This window comes from Episyrphus balteatus, chromosome 2 (genome assembly GCF_945859705.1).
Source record: "Episyrphus balteatus chromosome 2, idEpiBalt1.1, whole genome shotgun sequence".
In the NCBI taxonomy this organism is placed as follows: domain Eukaryota; kingdom Metazoa; phylum Arthropoda; class Insecta; order Diptera; family Syrphidae; genus Episyrphus; species Episyrphus balteatus.
In genome coordinates this window covers 109,132,767-109,151,575 of record NC_079135.1, presented here as the reverse complement: position 1 = coordinate 109,151,575, position 18,809 = coordinate 109,132,767, and the positions used below count along the sequence as shown (strand labels likewise).

At 29.2% G+C, this 18,809-nt stretch overlaps 1 protein-coding gene across 4 annotated transcripts in view; it reads left to right on the top strand.

Annotated features, from left to right (window-relative positions):
- Positions 1-17,121, top strand: part of LOC129908329 (AMP deaminase 2) — a 46,112-nt gene extending 28,991 nt beyond the window's left edge. Inside the window, exons 3-13 of one of the 4 annotated variants that reach the window (XM_055984743.1) lie at positions 9,429-9,727; positions 10,069-10,155; positions 12,227-12,342; positions 12,416-12,510; positions 12,593-12,718; positions 14,694-15,024; positions 15,082-15,245; positions 15,313-15,603; positions 15,666-15,960; positions 16,350-16,460; positions 16,528-17,121. In XM_055984743.1, the coding sequence (XP_055840718.1) occupies positions 9,429-9,727; positions 10,069-10,155; positions 12,227-12,342; positions 12,416-12,510; positions 12,593-12,718; positions 14,694-15,024; positions 15,082-15,245; positions 15,313-15,603; positions 15,666-15,960; positions 16,350-16,460; positions 16,528-16,704 (2,092 nt within the window). In that variant the 3' untranslated portion in view covers positions 16,705-17,121. The remainder of the gene's footprint in view (positions 1-9,428; positions 9,728-10,068; positions 10,156-12,226; positions 12,343-12,415; positions 12,511-12,592; positions 12,719-14,693; positions 15,025-15,081; positions 15,246-15,312; positions 15,604-15,665; positions 15,961-16,349; positions 16,461-16,527) is intronic. The other 3 variants (XM_055984744.1, XM_055984745.1, XM_055984746.1) reach the window with 3 other exon arrangements.
- Positions 17,122-18,809: the final 1,688 nt, after the last annotated feature.

Here is an 18,809-nt window from a genome sequence, read left to right as displayed (position 1 = left end):
TGATCTCGATGTCGAGGGGATCATAACTATCCCACGTATCTGCTTCACACTAGTGATCCGCCTGTGGGGTTCGCCGGGTTGACCTCAAAAATCGGCGGCAAGCCTCCCGGTTTTGTATTGTTCCATTTCTAAGGCCAACTGAATGCTGGTGTTTTTGCATTTGCTTGTACCAGGAGTTTTTAGGCCTACCTTTCTTTTTATTTCGTGTTGGAACGTTGTATGATATTGCTTTTTTGACGGGGTTCTCAGAATCTCTCCTTTGAACATGGCAATACCAACTGAGTCGGTCGTGTTCAATTTTTTGGGAGATGGTGTTTTTAACATGAAGGCTTCCTCGGATCTTCGTACTTCTAATTCTATCAAGCTTTGTTACTCCTGCTGTCATACGAAGCATCTTCATCTCAGCTGCCGTTAACTTACTCTCATACTTTTTGTACATTGTCAACCGTATGTGAGTGCTGGACGCACAAGAGGTAAGCTTCTAATGCTGATTAATATATGTACATAGGTACCTTATTAGGAGTTATGGTAAAAGGAGAGAGAAAAACACAACTCTAAACTTATTTAATTCTTTTCGTTCACTTAATTTTCCCTCTTAAACTATTTATTGAATTGTCTCGTCTTTTTTGGTGAATTTAAATTTGTATAAATGTATTATAGTAATTTTTTGTTTACTCTTTCTCACTTTCTCTTTTCAATTTCTCTTCCTCTCTTTTATGAAAACACAATTTGATATTATTAATGAATTATACCCTCACCAACCGCCAAAAGTTTGGAACCATAGTTTAAAAAAAATTATGAAAATCGATCAAGTTATTGATTTTATCTCTATAAGAAAACAATATAGGTAAACAATTTTAATGAAATAGTTAACTGGATCAGAAAATAAAGAAAATTTCCATTTTGTAACTTGGTTCCAAATTGTGTTTGTATAAAATTACGCCTTAACCGTCAATAAAAACAACACTTATATATTAAAAATTAGTATAATGTGTTATTATATCAAATTAAATTTCTTGAAAAATACAGTATTGAAAATACAGTATTTTGCCGTACAGAATTTTACAAAACAGAATTTTGCATGTCAGTATTTTGTTTATACATTATTTTGACGTACAGAATTTTGTATCTACAGTATAATGACATACAGAATTATGATCTTACAGTATTTTGACCTTACAGAATTTTGTCGCACAGAATTTTGACAAGTAGAATTATGACCCTTTCCCGACTCTACTATTCCTCCTGTTCAGTATATCACGAAATTAAGTAACATGAATTTGTTAGTTTAATTGCAAATAGGCAATATATTTTTTTTTTTGTTTTTATACTTGACGACCTCAATAGGGTCCTTCAACATAGATAAACTTTATTAAATTTTAGAGTAGACTCATATTCATAAATGCCTTCGACTCATTATGATTTTAATTTATTGCAATTTTTAATATACTAGGCATTAAAGTGACAAATCCATCGTTTTGGGTGTCACTGTGGCGTATACGTAACTTTTTTTTTATAGAGAAAAACTTCAACAGGCTACATAAATTTTTTTTCACACATTATCTAAATTTTCATGATAAATTTATAATGCGAAAATTTGATATTTATACTAGTTAGCTTTCCTGCGATTAGTTTTGTGTTTACACAATAAAAGTATTTAATGCATATTTTTACTGTCTAAACAAATAAGCTAATAACAAGAGTTCACGTAAAATTTTAATTGCTCTTTGATTGATTTCTAACAAAAATGTAGAGTTTGAAAAGAAACATATGCTACATTGGTGGTGAATATGATTTGAGTTTTGAGTCATATAAAAATAAACATATTTTTGTATTAAAAGTAAAATAAAACCAAGATAATAATATGTACTTCTATATTAGCCTGCTATTTGCCGATTTCTAAATTGCTTACATAGTTAAAATATTTTAAAAACTAAAAATTATAAATGTAAAAAAAGTCAATATTTGGCTGCACCATCTTTAGCCTTTATTGAACAATTTTAACTGATTAAACATGTGCATTACTTTTAAATAAATTAATAGACAATAATCACTTTTAGTGACGTGTTTCACTCTTTATCAATTCTCCGAATTTCATAGTGGGTTAAGAACGTTTTATGACCTCATTGATTTCTTTATAGTAAGATGTATACCATCAAACGAAATTAAAATAACGAAACGCTTTATCTTTTTCGACCACTGTTCCGTTATGTTCACTATGAGTAAAAGTCCTGTCGAAGTTGAAATACCGCTTTGGTTAAAAAACGAAAATTCTAACTGTAATGGCGTTACGAAAGATTTCCTTATTTAAGGGTATCACTTGAAACTTCACCTAAACTTGTGTAACAGTACTCCTTCCTTACTTACTAAGAAAGGTTATCAGACCTATTACAATAAATCTATTTGTCAGCACTTTAGGATGAGTATTCAGATTTGTTAAATTCTAATATATAAAAATCTCATGTCGCAGTGTTTGTTACCAAACTCCTCCGAAACGGCTGGACTGATTTTTATGAAATTTTTTACACATATCTTCTCGGAACGATCTTTTCGAAATTTTTTGTGTATGTCGTGTAGTCTGAGAATCGGCCATTCGACCAACATGAATTTTGGTCCAACCCGAAAAATTTCTATATGTTTTTGGAATAATTTTTATGAAATTTTGTAGGTATATCGGGTAAGCCTAAGAATCGGCCAACATCTATTTTCTTACCACTAAATGGTTAGGGTGGTCCAACCAAATTTTTTTTTATATATATGTATTTTTGAAACGATTTTTATGAAATTTTGTGGGTATATCGGGTAAATCTAAGAATCGGCCAATATCTGTTTTCATACCACTAAATGGTTAGGGTGGTCCACTCTAATTTTTTTTTGAACGATTTTTTCAAGTCCTGGCTTTATATTGTTTTCAAGGGGTTCAAAAAAGTTAGTTTTCCAACTCATATGAAAGCCTAAATTCGTAATATTTCATATTCTAAATACAACAACTTTAAGCCTACAAACATCAATCTTAATAATGCGATCAATAGAACTCAAAAAACACATTCTTTTATTTATAAAGACCTACATATGTATGTTTGATGTTGTGACCCGAAATTGGAAATAAATAGCAGAAGAGGTGTAACGAAGTCCAACGTGTCAGCTAGTTCTCTCTAAAATTCAGGAAAAGTGTGATCACAACAAAAACATTACTGTTAAAAAAGGAGCCAAGTTCTCCTATGTTGAAATTATGCTGGCACAAAAAGTACTGAGATGTAAAAGTGTACCAAGTTCTAAAGTTTGGGTTCAAATTCGTATCAATAAAATTTTGATTGTTCTCTTGACAATTTTTCTTTTAATAACCGATTTTTAAAGTTATTTCAAAAATTGCCAAGTAAACAATCAAAATTTTATTGATACGAATTTGAACCCAAACTTTAGAACTTGGTACACTTTTACATCTCAGTACTTTTTGTGCCAGCATAATTTCAACATAGGAGAACTTGGCTCCTTTTTTAACAGTAATGTTTTTGTTGTGATTTCACTACTTTTTGCAAGGTATGGCTGTAGAATTAAAAATCTCTATATTTGATGAAAATTCAGTGAAAATGGGCGGTTGCCACGCCCCCTGGCTGAAATTCTCAAATTTTAAATTTTTTCCTTTGTATAAACTACCATCTCTACCATTCTACCAAATTTCAAGATTCTACGATAATCACAAATGCTCTATTATATTTAATGAAAATTCAGCGGAAATGGGCGGTTGCCACGCCCCCTGGCTGAAATTCTCAAATTTTAAATTTTTTCCTTTGTATAAACTACCATTTCTACCATTCTACCAAATTTCAAGATTCTACGATAATCAGAAGTGCTTTATTATATTTAATGAAAATTCAGCGGAAATGGGCGGATGCCACGCCCCCTGGCTGAAATTCTCAAATTTTAAATTTTTTCCTTTGTACAAACTACCAGCTCTACCATTCGACCAAAATTCAAGATTCTACGATAATCAGAAGTGCTCTATAATATTTGATGATAATTCAGCGGAAATGGGCGGATGCCACGCCCCCTGAATTGAAAATCTCAAATTTTCGATTTTTCCCTTTGTATACACCACAAGCCCTATCACCGTGTAAAATTTCAAGTTTCTACGTTAACGAGAAGTTCTCCATAATTTTGATGATCTGTCAGTGAGTGAGTGAGTGAGTCAGTCAGTCAGTTACGGTTTTTGCGATTTTTGAAGCCCTATATCTCAGAAACTACTCATCGTAAAAGGCTGAAATTTTGTGAGGAGTATGGTTTTGACAAGCTCAATAAATGTAGCGAGTTTGAAATTTCTAGCATCTTTGGTGTGGAAGTTAGAGGGGGGTCGAAAATGGCCTGAGTTGTTTCCTGTAAATAAGGGTGTAGTGCCAAAGTTGCTAGAGAACTTGGCTGGGCACTACCGTGCCCCTTGATCAGTTAAAGTTTTGTAATCAAAACTATAAGTATGGACGCATCTTTAGAGATGCGTTTTATATACAGAAGCTTCGTTTGGTTTACACCAAGTTGTGGTCTTATATTTGCGTCGCATCAATATAATCGATTTGATTTCAAGTTTAACCGCCAATTGGCTTTATAGGTATCGAAGTGGAAGAAAACATGTGTTTAACCACTACGAAGTTGATTAAAATAAAATATTATTTAAACATAAACTATTTACACTTAAAACTTGCAAACCACTTAATGCGGATGAAGAGTCTCTAATTACATATCCATGAGTAATTTCATCTATGCACTTGTTCAACAAATTATCAGGAGATTCTGTTCCTACCTGCCTACGTAAAATTCAATTTTCCCATTGAATAGACGAGAGTTATTTTCAAATTTCTTTCAGTTCATTGAACAATTTCTGAACTCAACTTTGACCTAAATATAGATAACCTCATATTTTTGACGTATATATGTTCTTTATCAAAAAAAACTTTAAATTGACAGCAAAGTAGATTCTTGGCTTTGGAAATATTTCTTAACCTGAATTCCTTCTTTTACCTTGACGAATTTATGAACTAAAACTTTTGCACTTTCAAAGTTTTAGTTTTTCTTTTTTTTTTCTGTCTGAAATGTTATATCTTCTCACTTAACTATGAAAGCGCCTGATGCGTCAAATTTACCACCAAAAAGACAAAAAAAAATTAAAAATAAGTTTTCCTTGTTATGACAAATGGAATTTTCATGCCACTTTAAGTGGCAAAAGATTCACATAAAACAAAAAAAAGTTTATCACAACTCAATGAAGAAACACGCCAACTTTCTTCAATGTTCAGCAATTTTTCTATGTTCTACCTATTGGCATTAAAACAAGGCCAAGTCAAAAAGAAGACATTCAGCCTTCTTTATAATCCAATGTGCCTATGTCTGATGCCCTTTCTTCGTGTTGCACGATATTTTGTCATTTCTTCCAACACAAGAAACAAAAAACTGAAAAAAATTCAAAAGAAAAGAGAGAGAAAAAAGTTTGAAGGGGATGTGTTCAAAGTAATTGTACCGATTAAAATGACAATTTGAAACGCAATACTAGCTGGCAGTTGTGAATTTTTGCACGCGCTTTGATCATAAGTCTCAATTTTTATCAAAACGAAGGGTGTACAAACGTTGAATTCATGAGAATTATTCAGCAATTAAATGCAAAAGATTTATTCATTGCCTAACCAATTATAAAGGATAGTATTTTTGCCTTTGTTACTGATAGTTTTATGACAGGGGCGGATTTATTGATAAACAAGGTAACAAGTTGGTCAAGGCGGTGTTTTTTAGAGGGCCCAATTTAAAACAGGAACTCTCGTTTTAGGAGTTATAGAGAATTGCGAATAGGACTTATTTTAAGTTAATTTCTTTATATCGCAGCACAGTGGTCGGAAATGAATAACTAGACTTCAGGGCCCCATTTTGGTTCTCTGTCTGATAATTTGCATAATAAATTCGTTTGAGAGTTTAATTTAGTTATTAAAAAACGAAATGAAAGCAAAATGCGAAATCGAATGTAAAAAAAGGCCATTATTCCAATAAATCCGTCCCTGTTCATAGTTCGCAGGAGGCAAAAAAGACAAAAGCGTTTTTAATGTGTACGCGTAGTTGCTGTTATTATTCAATTAAAACACTTTTTATTAGCTAGAGAGCATTATTTTTATTGAATTTCATTTAATAGTGTTAAAAAAGTAAATTAATCATATTTTAGTGTACCATCCATCAAACATTTTTATGGATACCTTATGTAGCCTGCTACCTAATTCTAATGGCCTTTGACTTTTAGCCAACTAAAAACGATAATAATTAAATTTTCAATATTATTATTTTATTAATTTATTTGTCTATGTTTTTCTGTATCTGTGTGTTAAAGATACTTTGGTATTCGGTGCTGTTGCTACTGCTGTTAAAACTAAAATTTATTAACGGTTGCAGTTTTCTTTTTCGGGCCGTGCTCGAGTGACGTATTAAAAACTATAAAAAAATGTCGTTTGTCAATGACTCTTACAATTTTCATAATGGCAGGTAATTCCTTATATTTTTCTTTCTATCTTTCTTTCATTTCATTTCAAATTTATATAAATTTTCAATCAAAAAATTTATTGAATAGTGATACGTACAAGTTGTATTAGGAACGAGAATGTTATGATGCTGCTCATCATGTAAATGTTGGATACTCGTCAGTTTTTTGTTGAATTTTAAAGTGTTTAGTATCGTTTGTTGCAACAAACAAAATCGATCGGGTTTAAACAAAAGAATAAAATATATATTTTTTTTTTTTCATCTATAATATTTTGAAAATTTTATTTTTCCTGTACAAAACCGGTGGTAAATTCGAATGGCAGAAGAGAGATTTCTTTTTTGTGTCAATGATGTGTAAGAATTAGTTCGAACAGAACTTTTTTTTTTGAATGCTTGTGGTTTTTGATAATTATAAACAATAAAAAAAAAAACAGAATGATGTTGATTTTTTCTTTAGATTAAAAAAAAACCGAAATCGGTCCGAAAAATTTCTGCGTTAAGAACTCTTCTTTTAAGTTTCGATACTTAAACATTTTTAATAACTCTTGAACATGTTCTTGATATTTTTTTGATTTTTTATACAAAAAAGAGTTTCCTAATTAATTCAAGAACAAAAAACCTATTACAAAAAATTAGAAGAATTACATGGATTTAACATTTTGTGTATAAGTTTTCTAATTTAAGTATGGATTTTCATAAAAATAAAAAAAAATAAAATACTCAGAAATTTTGATTTTTACCTAAAGTGTTTGAATGCTTAGTGTAACGTTCCTTTGAAGATCATTATTTTTTAACCGACTTCAAAAAATAATCGTACTGATAAGTATGAAAATCTCAACACTGCGTTCCAAATGGTCTTCAGAAAACCACGATGACAACGAATACGACTCACAAACAGAAAATTGTGTTTCTATGAGTTGAAAAAAAATACTCGGACATACTTAAAAAAGTCAATTTTATAACGGTAACTTTTTTTTTTTTCGTTATTTGAAATTTTTCATATAAGGTAATTTAAAGAATGCCAAATTCCTCAAAGCCTTTTTCAAAAAAAATATTGCCATTTATATTTCAAAAACCTTACATCTAATAGCATTTTAAAATAAAAAAAAAACAAATTTCTAAATTCCAAAAAATCAAATTTATAAATTTGAAATAGTAAATACATATACAAACGAACGCAAAGACTGAAGAACCGAGAAAGGGTATGATGAAAACTTCAGGTTAATACCTTATGATTTTAGGTTGAGATTTAACCTTCTGTCGGCACACGGGTGCGAATTTGGCAGGACAAAAATAAAAAAATTACGATTTTTCAAAAAAGTGGTCAGAAAAAAGTCTCTTTATAAGGGTGAAAATATTTTTTTTCGGAATTGTGAATACAATATTCGAATTCCTCGGAATATTCTACATCAATTTCATACTTGATTTTCTATAAAATATTGTCACCGAAAAAAGTTCTAGCGACATAAAAAAGTATAAACCAAATTCGCACCCGTGTGCCTATCACGTCACAAAAAAGAGGTGTGCCTACAGAGGGTTAATTTTTATCTTTTTAGCCTAGTATACGCTAAAATTTAGCTGACATTTTTTTTCTCGGTTTTTTTCTGAATAACTTTTTGTCGCCTAAAATGCGTGAAACGAATATGTGATTTCCTAGCTAACTTGCCTGAAATTCTTTAATAAATTTTTGCTCGGCTAAATTTGTGAAAAATTTTTTTGTGGAAGCTTAAATTTAGCTTGATCTGCTAACTTACCTTTAAAATATAAAATACAAACACGCACAATTAGGGCAAGTTTATAACTTTTTTTACTTCCACAAACATCCAAGTGATATAAAACTGTTACTTGCGTTGATGGAGAACTGCATTGTAATATTCTCCAAATGACTTAGTTTTTTCTCTCTGCAATAAGAGGCCACATAAAAACATCTTCATAAGAGTGTAATTTTGAAGTACAAAAAAAGTTGAAGTTCACTTTCGATCTCCAAAATCAAAAAAAGAAATAACATGAATTCCATTCGTATCGGCAATTTTCTACAATTCCCGAAAAAGCAATTACAAAATCCAATCGTAGTGACGATTTGTATAAGATTTTCCATTACGAACGGATTTCGTGATAGTTTTTTTTGGGGTCGAAGCAAATTTCCGATACGAATGGAATTCGTGATAAGGCCCAGGAATCCACAGTTTTCACCTGTAGGACACCATGTATGAATATTGTGTAGTTGTTTTTATTGAAAGTGTAATTTAGGACAGAAAATTTAAAATTGCAAAAGCCAAAATAAAATGATGCTTTCAAAAAATATTTATTTATTAAGGAAACTTATTTATTACGGAAATTTTCGAAAGCTTTTTAAGAAACAAAATTACAGTTTTATTTTTATCTATGAATAGTAGTTTCACGATGGTAAATGAAAATCGTTTTGTCTGTGTTCGTGAAAATTCTAATACTTCGAGGGTGAAATAAAAATATATTCTAAGGACTTAATTTAGCACAGAGTTATCATGACAAAACAGTGGACACATAAAATTTTTTAGCCCCAAAAATAAATCTGGCTTCAGCTAGCTATTGAAAAATTTTCAATTTTGAATTGAAGAAATCTATAACCTAATAAAAAATTACTGCCTTTTTCTTCTAAGTCCATTTCATTATTCTGATCTTAAATTAGATTTCTAAATTTAGTTCAATTCAACTACATATTATTCACAATAGGTGTGTTTTATTTTCCTTGTGATCCGGATCAGATCATTGTTTTTATTAGCTTTACAACAAAAGCAGGATTTTGTTTTGTTATTGTTTCGCAAATAAATAAATGATCTGATCCGGATCAAGAGGAAAATAAAACACAGCTAATATTAACATTTCTTCCTTTAAAAAAAATCAATTCTAATGGCACTGGTGTTTTATTCTATTTTCAGGGGCAAAAGCGGATTGTCTGTAATAGCCGATACAGTTGATGACCGTTTACCCATCGATGAACATGATTTCGTTCCCAATTTCCAGCGAGTATCCATCTCTGGTGAGGACACCAGTGGTGTACCACTTGAGGACTTGGAACGTGCATCAACACTTTTGATACAAGCATTAGAACTTCGAGCACGTTATATGTCACAATCTGAACAGTCATTCCCAACAACAACATCTCGTTTCTTGAAGACAGTTCACGAACGTGATCGTTTCAATCATATTGAATATGAGGATCGCAAGACAATCGCAGGTAATGTTTGAATTTGTTTCCAATTTATTGAAGTAGGAACAAGAAAAAAAAACTACAATGCAATAGTAAAATTCTCCACTAAAAAAAAACCTTCTCAAGTTTTTTTTTTTAGAATTTTTAATTCTTTTATTTTTTTTTTCGTCACCGAAATCACGATTTTAATATTAACGAAACGTGTATGCTACAAAGTTCACTTTTAATTGATAGTTTATTCTTTTTTGAGTTTTCTTTACCTATAGTAATTTGTATTGTTTTTTTGTTTATTATTTTTTAATTTTTTGTTTCGTTTTTGTGAACAAAGAGAAAAAAAAACAATTTTATTTTTTTGAACATTTTTATAGAACTTATTCGAAAGATCAGTCTGCCGAGCCTTTTACCTAAAGGTAATTCGTTTATCGAACAAATTTCAAGCGAATTCTTAACGAGAGGCATGCCATATTTTTTTTTTGTTTTGTTTTAATTTTAATTTATTTTTTCGTTTCTTTATTTCTGTTTTTTATTTTATTTGAATTATTTTTGTTTGCTTTTTATATGTTTTTATTTTTCTTTTTTTTAATTAGTTTTTCTTTATTTGAAAAGGTATTACTTTAAATATTATTTTATTAAAAAATTAAAAATAAGATATTAATTGATTTAATAAACCAATACTCCTCCATCTGCATTGAAACAAAAATATCGTTCAAATATCTATAAACTTGTGTTAGCTTCAATACTTTTCAACACGAAAACACCATCAGGCTATAACCCCAGGGAGTATAAGCTCTATATTCAAATCAAGTAATTTAATTTTAAAAAACTCATTAGTTCTAAAATTCATCTTGCAGTTTTGCTTAAAATTGTCAGTAACTTTTTTTTATTATAATAGTATTGAATTAAGTCGTTTTGTTTACTATTTTGTTGACCTTAACCTCATCCTTCGCCAAAAATCACCCTTAGACCCACATTTATTTTTAAAGACTCTTTTGGTCCTTCGCCTTAAAAACAAATGAACATTTTTTTTTTCAAGATTCAAGGGGTTAACAATTTTTTTTAAATTTTTGCCTGTACTACGAATGAAATAGAAAAAAAAATGGGTCAAGATCTACTCTCTTCTTTGGAATGCCATTCGAATTTATCTTAATAATATTGGTTAATATTGGTTTTGAAGCTCTGAAAAGATAATTTTCAATAGGAAACGCTTGAAATCCTTCGATTTCACGGGTCCTCAAAGTGAGCTGAAAACAGTGTCTGTATTTTTCACCGCGTGTTGTTTTTAACTATGATCATGTATTTTTGTGACCCTCTAGGTCTAGAGTCTGTTCTGCTGTGCTATCGATTTGAGCCACCATCTTTTCCCGATATCGGCTTCCCCTGTTTCTGACGTTCTCAGGAGATTACTTTTAAACTATGGCGTCGATTACCCTATATAAGTACCATTTAAGTCTTACAATAAAGCATCAAAGTTGTCGCTACAGCTAAAAAACTGAAATCCCGCATTATTTTCCTTCTATGACTTAATCATTTGTTTTGTCGCTTAAGGGGATAAATAACTTGTATTGTATAAGATGCCGTATGTTATACGTTTTGAAAAATCCGTTCGTGTTATTGACCTGGAGGGTTGAAGAGAAGAATTTTTAATTTTAAAAAATATCATTATTTTAATTTTTAATCTTAAACATTTTTCGTTGAAATTATAACTTGGAGCTAATGTTTTAAGATAATTCTCGACTCAATTAACTCCTTTTCCACTCACAAAAATTACCTTTTCAAAAATAGTTTTTCTTTTACCTGTTGAAAATTATATATGCTAATATTAAGTTTGTTTTTAATAATAATAATGAGTAATCTCTTCTAAAAAAAAACCTGAAATTTTATTTCATAGGTATCAAGTCTATAATGAATTTTTTTTTATTTTTTACATTAGATTTTACAAACCTTAATATTCTTGCTTCTTTGTTTTTATTATGATTTAATTTTTACTTCGCTTCTTTTGAATTAGTTTTGTTTGTTAATTTATTTTATATTATTTTTTATTAAAATACATTTCCAAATAAGATTTTTCAATGTAAATGTATGTATGCACTTTTTCAATGCTGCACATTTCACACATCCAAAAAAAAAAACATTATTAAAATCTATACCAACCTTAGCACAAAGAACACAATGAACACGGTTTTCGACCCGAAGTACAATCAATTTGTGTGTGTGTGTTTGAATTTTTGTAATTTTGATTGACTAACGCACACCATTTTCTGTCCAAATTTTATTAAACATAATAAACCGCAAAATAATAATACACAACAACACTTTATATGAGTCTTGTCCAAACGAAATTTGTTACAAACATTTAAGACTGAATTGACAATGAGTTAGAAACATTTCGTTTTGTTTGCTGATTTGACATTTTGTTTAATGTTCTTTTTATCTTGTTTTTTTTTATCAATAGATTTTAGATAACAATTTATACAAAATAATAACATAATTTCTTTTGTTCTTTTGAATTAACTTTCTCCAATTTAGACCATCCCATTCATCCACCAACCGAAACCGCTAACCCTTGGGATGTAGAGTTTCCTTCTAACAAAGGATACACAATTAAAGCAGTTGATGGTGTTTTTAATCTTTTTCAAGATGAGGTAAGATATTTTTTTTAATTAATGATCTTTATATATTTTTATTTATACAAATTTATTTTTCTTTATTTTAAAGGAATGTACCACACCAGTTAAATATGAGTATCCAAAACTTAAGGAATTTGTTAATGATATGCAAGTCATGTGTAACATGATCGCTGATGGACCATTGTAAGATTTGAATATTCAAAAACATAAAGTTTGATTTATCTACATTATGTACATATTTTGTTCTTTTTTTTTAATCCATCAGGAAATCATTTTGCTACCGACGTTTGAGTTATTTGTCATCTAAATTTCAATTGCATGTACTTTTGAACGAATTGCGTGAATTGGCATCTCAAAAGACAACTGCCCACAGAGATTTCTACAATATAAGGTAAAAAAAAAAACAACCAAACTGCATTAAATGTATTTGAATTTAATTTAATTTTTCAAAACAATAAACAATTTAGCTTTGAAAATTTACATAATAGGTAGGTTTTCTATTAAGCCCTCCCAATAATAATAATCTTTATAATTTTCTAAAACTCGAACTATTTTTTTATGCATTGAAATAGTTTTCGATTTGCCTTATCATGTTTTTAAAAGTCGGTTTAAATAGTGTGAGTAATAATCATTAAATGCTTTATTTCTTTTCAATTGTTCACTATGGCGTATGAGCACTTCTTGTATAATTCTGTGTGGTTTAAAAACTATTGCATCAAGTTTCTTTTTTCTTTTCTTTTGTTCGCTCAGCTCTAAATAGGTCATTCAACAAAATCATGGAATTTTTTTCTAGCCAATTTTTGTTTTAAATTATAAATAGATTCTTTTACGACAGTAACTTCGATTTTTTAGGCCACAAAAAAAAAATACAATTTTTTCTTCGGGAAGCCGCAATTTTGTCGAAATGAGAATTTTGACTAATCTTGTATTCGTTTTTCCTAAAAATTATTCTTTTGTTTTTTTTTTATATCTCATAATATGGATCAGAGATATGTTCCTCACCACCAGACACCTTCTTGTGGAGGTCTTCTAGGAGATCTACTACAGGAACAACCGAACCCAATCGCGAATTCTTAAATATACATATTAAATTCGTTACATTATTCTTTGTATTCATTTAATAAAAAGTCTCTTCACAAAGAATTCACAAAAAAGTACAAAAGACTTACAAGTATGCGTACCATTCTATTTTTGCTCCAATTTTTTTTTTTTTCTTTAAAATCGTATGATAATACAGCTTTTGGATTATATAAGGTCTGGAGTATGCGGAGGCTCTTAAAGATATAACTATACAATTTATTGATCTTGATTTTTACATTTTCTTTCTATTTTGTAATAATATCTTCTCAAAAATAAAAATATGAGTTTCCAAAATCTTTTCATATCAACGGTAAATAAAAAAGACTTCCCGATCCCAATATATGTAACTATCAGATTCTAATTTATTTCATTTTAAAAGTTTTGTGAAAAAAAGCTGTCTAATATTAAGCCAAACTTGTGTAACTGAATCCAATATACACGCTGAATAGAAGCGGTTAAGTTCTGAGGAATATAAAAAAATTGGAGGAATATATATAAAATTCCAATAATATTTTTTTTTTATAACTCGAGTAATATTTTTTCTCAAAAATGCGCATTTCGAACCGAATGAAATTAAAATTTTATGACAGATAAGCAACTATAAACCCTACGGAAACGCAAACTGAAATAATTCTGTTCTATCTTTCTTTTCAGTTGATATACACTTTCGTCCTATTCTAAATTCTCGAGAGCAAAACTATTAGTTGACGTTAACTCGTAAACTATGGTTAAGTTTATAATTGCATTACTGCCTTTGTATCACTGCTTTTTCTGTGCCTCGAAAACACTACCTTAACTACAAATCAGCTTTGCACCAGAATTATTTTAAATGCATCATACTGCATTATTAAATTCAGTCTTATATCCAATTTGAGTAGACTTGTTTTACTACTCGCATCATGTTCGAGTGTCCTAAGGTCCTTAAGAGTCCGGAAAAAAACCGACTTTTAATTCTAACATTTTGTTGGGTTTTTAGGGATCGATTATTTTTTCGCCAAAAATAATTAAACAATCGAAAATTAGACATCATAACGAATTTCATTCGTATCGTAGATCTGCTACTAATCTTTAAAAAAAACCATCATAAGACCCGTTTATAATGACTTTTATATTCAACTTTCCATTACGAACGGATACTTTGAGTGTTAATTTTTAGAATCGCATTAAATCAACGACTCGAATTACATCCATAATAAAGCCGATTCCGTTTGCTCAAATATAGTGATACAACAACTCCGAGGCCTACAAATTTATTGTATTAAAATATTTTCCATTAATTTCCACAGAAAAGTCGACACTCACATCCATGCAGCATCATGTATGAATCAAAAACATCTTTTACGTTTCATTAAACGAGCCATCAAAAAGAGTGCTAATGAAGTCGTCACAATAACCAAAGGCCAACCAATGACATTGGCACAAGTCTTTCAATCAATGAATCTAACAACTTACGATCTAACCGTGGACATGCTGGACGTGCACGCTGATCGTAATACTTTTCATCGTTTTGATAAATTCAATGCCAAATATAATCCAATTGGTGAGTCACGTTTACGTGAGGTATTCCTTAAGACAGATAATTATTTGAATGGAAAATATTTTGCACAAATAATTAAGGTAAGTTCTTGTTTGTTGAAATAGGCTCAAGTTATTTACATTATTTTTTGTTTTTAGGAAGTAGCATTTGATTTAGAAGAATCGAAATACCAAAATGCAGAGCTACGTCTCTCAATCTATGGCAAATCCCGAGATGAATGGATTAAATTGGCCAAATGGGCAATTGACAATAACGTTTATTCAACAAACATTCGTTGGCTTATTCAAATGCCGCGTTTATTGTAAGTACTACATCATTTAATTCCAATTCAAATTTGTTTATTTCATTTAATCTACTTCGTCCTTTAGCGATATCTTTAAAACAAACAAGTTGGTAAATGCATTCCAAGAAATTCTAGACAATATATTCTTACCCCTCTTCGAAGCCACCAACGATCCCAACAGTCATCCAGAGCTACATCGTTTCTTGCAATATGTCATTGGCTTTGATTCTGTAGATGATGAATCTAAGCCAGAGAATCCACTCTTTGATGGAGATATTGCAACACCACCGAACTGGAATGATGTAGATAACCCACCTTATGCATACTACATTTATTACATGTATGCAAACATAAGTGTATTAAATCAGTTCAGGAAGTAAGTATCGAAATTTATCTTTACCTTGGAGGCCTTCGTTATTAATACTTTTTTTTTTACAGAGAACGTGGTTTAAATACATTTGTACTTCGACCACATTGTGGTGAAGCTGGACCTGTACAGCATTTAGTTTGTGGCTATTTAATGGCTGAAAACATCTCTCACGGTTTGCTTCTTAGGAAGGTTCCGGTTCTTCAGTATCTCTATTATTTGGCACAGATTGGAATTGCCATGTCTCCATTGTCAAATAATTCTCTCTTTTTGGATTATCATAGGAATCCTTTGCCAGAGTATTTAGCTCGTGGTCTAGTCGTATCGGTTTCTACTGATGATCCATTGCAGTTTCACTTTACAAAGGTTTACTTTTTTTGCTTAATATACACTTATTTTATTTATTTTATTTTATTTTACTTAACTTTATTTTATTTCACTTTATATTATTTTACTTTACTTTGCTTTATTTTATTTCACTTTATTTTATTTTACTTTACTTTGCTTTATTTTATTTCACTTTATTTTATTTTATTTTATTTTATTTTATTTTATTTTATTTTATTTTATTTTATTATATTTTATTTTATTTAATTTTATTTTATTTTATTTTATTTTATTTTATTTTATTTTATTTTATTTTGTTTTATTTTATTTTATTTTATTTTATTTTATTTTATTTTATTTTATTTTATTTTATTTTATTTTATTTTCTTTTATTTTATTTTATTTTATTTATAAATCCCCAATTTCAGGAACCTTTGATGGAAGAATACAGCATTGCTGCACAGGTGTGGAAGCTTAGCTCATGTGATATGTGTGAATTGGCAAGGAACAGTGTTCTCATGAGTGGATTCCCACACAGGGTGAGTCTCTTTGTAGACTTTCATTTAAAATTTATACCCAATAAACCATTTTGTGTATTTTTTTTAGATTAAACAACATTGGCTTGGACCAAATTACACTCGGGAAGGTGTTGCTGGCAACGATATTACTCGCACCAATGTGCCAGATATCCGTGTGGCTTATCGTTCGGAAACTCTTTTAGATGAATTATCGAATATATTTAAAGTACATGAAGCTCCATTAGCAGCCATGGAACAAAAATAAGTAAAAACATAAAAAAATTTAACAAAACAAGGAACAGTTTATTTTTCTAATATATTTTAACTTCTATACTGTTCCGATTAGACCAAAAGAGAGACCATAACTAGAGTCTTCTCGTGATGTTTATATTTTATAAAACAATTATTATAATTATTTGTTTTTATATATATAAAATAATAAAAAAAAAAAAAATCTTTTGTTTATGCAACTTCAACAACAACTACAATAAAAATAATTTATATTCCTTTTCTCTATCTCTGATAATACCTATGTTGAATTTTAATATTTAACAAAAAAAAAGAAAATAGATAACTATATATTAGAAATATTAGATTGAAACCAATTATTAACTAAAAACTTTAGCTATTTATATTTATGTAAAATTGTTGAAAGAGTAAAAATAAAAAAAATTATATATAATATATTAAGCAAAAAACAAAAACCAATTTTTATGTATAACCACAACTTTTTTGAATAAGAAGAAACATGATTTAAAAATGAATTTATTAATGCGTACTAAATAAAAAACAAAATGTTTTAAATACATATTAAAAAGTATTTTGTGCCTTAATAATTTCTCAAAACAAATTCTTGAGACCTTATCCCAATTTGTTCTACTCTATTTCACTTTAATTGGGCATTTTGTGATAGAATTTATCTAAACTTGTAAATTCGAAAGATATTATCTAACCGAAATTAAACAAAAATTTGAATTATAGACCGAGAAAATTTATAGACCACAGCAAATTCTGGGAGTGGACGTATAGCCTAAATGTGAGTATACAGTGCGTTCTAATAACGAATTCAAAAGTCTGGCAACTTTAAATTGCGGCCTTATTTGGTTTTCATAAGGTTAAATAAAACGAGTTTTCAAATTAATGTGAGTAGGCTAAATTAACACAAATTCATATTCTAAATTAATGAGTGATGCTCATTTGCCTTCATTATTTTTCTAATTTAAAAAAAAAAAATCTGTAAAAACTTGGAGTCTTAAGATTTTGGTCGAAAATAGGTTATATATTTTATGTGAAATTTGATACAAAGTATTTCTTTAACGTCAAAATCAATCATGTTTACGATAGAATTGTAATTATAAAATATTAACTGCCGGGATTTGTGTCACCAAACCATCATCAAGCAAATTGGTTTCTTGAACCATGTCAAAAATAATACGATATTCTTCCTTTCAATGTTCAAACATTTTTTTTAAATTTTCAATTTGTTCAACACGGAATGAAAGTATTTAAAGTTTTCGCTTCAAAACCGATTTCAAAGTATCAAATTAAAATTAAGTATCATCTCATCACCTTCGTACTAATTTATCAAACATTTCAACTACTTGCTACGAAGCGAAAAATTTTATTATGCATGCAAAATTAATAATTCGGTCTTATCAAGTATTCAATTCGTATCCTATATTTTCTACGAATTACGAAAAAAAAATCATAAAATTCGTTGACAAGGTCGTATCTCGAAAAAATTCAAATTTTAAAGAATAATTTCCAGCTAGTTTCAAGTAAAAGGAATCTAAAATTTACGAAAAATACAGAAAAATGCATATCAGACATTGAAATTCCACACAAAATTGAATTTTCTGCTTTTTACAATAGTAAATAATGGACTGGTTCACTGTGCGATTTATAAAACTTTTCGTTACGTTGCCATAATTCGCGTTATATTTTATAGGAAGATCTGTATGAAACCTCAATAGAATAAGGTGTACCTTTATGTCAGGTTACGCATTCGGTATTCTTTTTTTCGAACTAGATTGTAAAAATTTCCTTAAAAATAAAATACAAACAATTTTTTTATTCAATTCATTTCGAAAGAAAAAATCATTCAAAATTCATCAAATTATTTATTTTGAAAAAAAAAAACTTAAAAATTAAACACATATAAATATTAGTTTTTTGCATTTCACTGCTACATTTCATTTTTTTTTTTTTGGCTTTTTTAATACTACGAAAAATAATAAAATATTTATTTAAATAAATTAAACTTTAAATTTGTGTTGCTTTTTTGTTTTTTTTTTTACAATGATGTTACATGTTATATAATATAAAAATAGTTTAAAAGTGATATTACACAATTAATGGTCTCTACAAAAA